Here is a 4,428-nt window from a genome sequence, read left to right on the forward strand (position 1 = left end):
ACATCGGAGGCAAAGAGAGGTTTAGTGTCTTGCCCAGGGATACTTCGGCATGTGATTGCTGGTGGAATTGAACCCCCAACTCTCGCATTGGAGGACGACTGCTCTAACCACTCAGCCACAGCTGCCTAAAACCACACACTGCATTTTAAGGGACTCTGTAGGATTTCCAGTTCTTCTCCTGCAGCTTTTGCTACTCTAGAAGGCACCAACATAACCACAACCAAATACTGTTGTCCTAATGAGCTGCAGGAGCTGTTCATGACTTCTGTCTGACTCAGGTGCATTATCTGCCAATTGGTAGTTGTTTTTTTATGACCTCTACAGTATTCGTTGTGCATTGTGAATATTAATCTCTACTTCTCCGTACTGTAGCTCTGACTCCTGCGTTCCTCCCCAGCCTTGGATCTCCCTTGTTTCTCCTGAGCCTCCTCGTGATCTTTCCAGCCATATCTTGCTCTCCAGGGTTCCAGTTCGGCCCTGCTGAGACTTCATACTGTTGACGTATATTCACTTATTGGAAATAAACACTATTAAACTTGCCTCAGTCTTGGAGTCACTATTCTTGGTTACATACTGTCTGGGTATAGAGCTAAACCTTACAGACTCACTGTAGACTATGAGATGAACATAAAACAGGTTTTTCTGATAAATGAAACAGCTTGGAAGAGTTAATTCCTGTAGTCTTCAAGATAAACTGATAAGTGAATCTGAAATGCTGGTAAGCACTCAGTGTAAACAAAGGAATTTTATTTACATATTTTATTCAATAAATCTGACTGAATCAGTACATTAAAACTGTCAGACTACTCTATTCCAAATTGCTCTGGAACATCACCAGCATTGATATTACAGTAGGAACATTAATCAACTCTTTTCTGGGGCATCTTGATAAAAGTGGAAGTAGGAAGGTTTAAAAGAAATAAGAATGGTAAATGGACTGTACTTATATAGTGCCTATCTTATTTCAAGGTACTCAAAGTGCTTTACAATCTGTGTCCTCATTTACCCATTCATACAGCACTGTACTAGATCTCTACAAAGCTAATTGAACAAATCATTCTAAAGAGACTAATCAGTGCTTTAGATAACTTTCATACACTGATGGGACACACATCAGAGGCTATGAGGGGTACAGTGTCTTGCCCAGGGACACTTCGACATGTGACTGCTGGTGGATTCGAACCCCCAACTCTCGCATTGGAGGAGGACTGCTCTAACCACTCAGCCACAGCCGCCCAGAAGAAGAAAAAACACCAGGAACATTTAAAAAACAATCTACAGTACAAATCATTTCTTTCATTACAAAATGTACTTCTTATCTAAAAACAGTGCAACACAAAACAAAAAGGATTTCAGAAATTAATAACTTCATGTTACTGAAGAAGATCATACAGGAAGTGGATTGATTGTCCTGTAGGAAATGCAGACTCCATAATTAAGAGAATATATATGTTTTCCATCCATCTATCCATCCATCATCTTTTACCCGCTTCTTCCATTTTGGGTCACGGGGGTTGCCGGTGTCCATGTCCAGCAATCACTGTGCGAGGGGCAGGGTACACACTGGACAGGTCGCAAGTCCAACACAGGGACACAGAGACAAACGAGACAAATAACCATTCACTCTCTCTCACACCTAGGGAATATTTAGAGTTACCAATCAGCCTAACATGCATGTTTTTGGTCTGTGGGAGGAAACCGGAGTACCCGGAGAAAACCCACGCATGCACGGAGAGAACATGCAAACTCCACCCAGAAGGCCCCATGACCAGGATTTGAACCAAGGACCTGCTTGTTGAGAGGCAGCAGCTCTACCAGTTGCGCCACCGTGCTGCCCTATATGTTTTCATTTTACTATATTTACTTTGATAATATTAATAACAGCTTCTTGCAGAAAGCATGAGAAAGTCATTTTGACATTCCAGCTGTGTTTTGGCTGAAAAATGTTACAACACAGCTCAATATCAGTCAGTATAATCTGAAACCTGGTTTCTCAAGATGAATTTACATGTGATTGATGTACTTTCTTCAATTTAAGCATAATTTGAGTTTGTGTGCCTTCTTCCTTCATCCTCTCCTCTTCCTCTCCATCTGCTGTCCTGCCAGATGTTTCCTCCTGTGTCTGTGTGAGGCTCCTTTCTTCTTTCTCATCTTCTTTATCTTGGTCTCCCTCCCAACGCTTTGTCTTTTGGTTGTTTCTCCTGCACCACAGGAGGAGAGCTCTTCTGCATCTTCTCCTGAATGATGGGTCACAAGCAGCGTAGAGGAGAGGGTTCAGGCAAGAGTTGAGGTATGCCAAACAGGTGACATATGGGTGGACAGCCAGCAGAGTCTGGTCCAGTGTGCATGAATACGGGAGGAACTCAAACTCCAGCAGCATGGACACTGTTTTATTAACATGCAGAGGCAGCCAGCACAGAAAGAACGCCAGCACTAAAGTGACAATGACCCTGAGGAGCCTGCGCTGGCGCCTGCGGTCAGGATGAGGGCCATGTTTGAAGTGTCTGTTGAGCAGCCGGGTCAGTGAACAGTAACAAAACAGTAAGACAATGAGAGGCAGCAGGAAGCTGATCAGAGTTGATTTTAAACTCTAGGCAACTGCCCACCTCATCTCTGCTCATTCTGATTCAGCCTCTTCCAGCTCTGTTCCGATCAGCAGGGAGTAATCCATCTGGCATGACAGAACAACAGATCTGAGCTCATCGTCCTCAAGTTCCACCTATAGATAGGTGATACCGATAGAGCGCAGCAGCAACCCAGGAAGAGCCAGGGTCCCAGCCACAACCCAAACCCCTTCAAGTATCCACACAACCCTATTGGGACATCTCTGTGGGAGGTGGGGGCTGAATCGCTGGCGTCCAGTCAGGACCCAGTACCTCTCCACGCTGAGCATGCTCAGGCTAAACACACTGGCGTACATGTTGAGGGCAGTGAGGAAGCTGCTGATTTGGCAGAGGGGTTGCCCAAAAGGCCAGTGGTAGCCCATGGCTGTGTAGGTCGCCCACAGTGGAAGAGTCACAAGGAAGAAGAGGTCAGCCAGGGCCAAACTGGCTATCAGAGAGTCAGTCAGGGAGTGAAGGGTAGAGGGGGGGTTGGAGTGTCTGCAGCTTTGTCCCGAGGAATCACTACAGTTGTCTCTCTGAAGATAAACCATCCTGCCCCCCTCGCCTCGGCACAGGTAGAGCCAGAGCACCAGGCTGTTGCCAATGCAACCCATCAGGAAGGCCAGCAGGTATACAGATGGGACGATGAAGTAGGAGGGAGACCAGTCGCTGTAGTCACAGTGGAAGGATGGGGCAGTGGAAGTGGGGAGGGAGAGGACATCTCTGTCAGACATCTGACTGTTACTGTTGCTCTTTGATAAAAGAGATCCAAATTCCAAGACTAGTTTGTTCCTGCTATCTGTGAAAAGTCAGTGAAACACAACTGGTTACAATTTAACAAAAACTTTACACAAGCATCAGCTACACAAATTTAAAGGGTGAGTGCATTATCTAGTGTTTTTGAAAAAAATAAAACAAAAATCTAAAAACTGCTGTGCTGTTTCCATAAATGAAAGTTGTTGGGTTAATTTGACCAAATTTTGGGTCAAATAATTTGTCCCAGTGGTTCAGTCTGAGATGAATCATTTCATGCTACATACTTTCACTGGGATCAATTCTTAGAAAGCATGGGATCTTTTTTCATTGTTACGCTGACAATAGATCTATATGCCACTATAAAAGAAAGATGCCCCTTCAATTAGGCCACTTCTGTTGTGTCTTGAAGACATCAAAGCCTGGATGTCTTTAAACTTCTTAAATTTCAATGAAAAGAAAACAGAAGTGATGGTGTTTGGTCCTAGTGGCTCTTGTGAACTTTGCCCTGTGGATCTGGGCCTTCTGGCACCACATGTAAAGAAAACTGTTTCTAACTTGGGTTTTAAAATGGACAGCGATTTTAAATTAGATTCCCAGATTGGAGCGGGGGTCAAGACCAGTTTTTATCACCTCAGAGAGTTGGCTAAGGTAAAGCCCATCCTTAAACAACAGCTGGAAACCGTAATCCATGCCTTTGTCACCTCTCGGCTGGATTACTACAATGCTCTTTACCTTGGAGTGGGCCAGTCCCCCCTCAGACGCCTCCAGTTGGTCCAGAACGCTGCTACTCCGCTTCTAACTGGAGTTCAAAAGAGGGAGCACATCACCCCCCACTCTGGCTTCACTCCACTGGCTGCCTGTTCATTTTAGAGTTCATTTTAAGATTCTTTTATTTGTTTTTAAAAGTTTAAATGGTCTTGCTCCATCCTACCTCTCTGAGTTGCTTCACCCATACTCTCCTGCTCGGTGCCTCAGATCAGCTGATCAGCTGCTCCTGGAGGTGCCGAGGTCTAAACGGAGGCTGTTGGATTTCATATTTTTATACCTTTTATTATTTCCTATCAAGCAT

General features: G+C 44.6%; 1 protein-coding gene across 1 annotated transcript; it reads right to left on the bottom strand.

The window, feature by feature from the left end:
• Nucleotides 1-1,299: 1,299 nt before the first annotated feature.
• On the bottom strand, nucleotides 1,300-3,337 carry aplnr2 (apelin receptor 2). Its single transcript, XM_037683737.1, is given in 3 exon segments — nucleotides 1,300-1,319; nucleotides 2,059-3,073; nucleotides 3,155-3,337. Coding segments are annotated over 3 exon segments (1,218 nt in total).
• Between the last annotated feature and the right edge of the window lie 1,091 nt (nucleotides 3,338-4,428).

This window comes from Nematolebias whitei, chromosome 10 (genome assembly GCF_014905685.2).
Source record: "Nematolebias whitei isolate Nwh7 chromosome 10, NemWhi1, whole genome shotgun sequence".
Taxonomy (NCBI): Eukaryota; Metazoa; Chordata; class Actinopteri; order Cyprinodontiformes; family Rivulidae; genus Nematolebias; species Nematolebias whitei.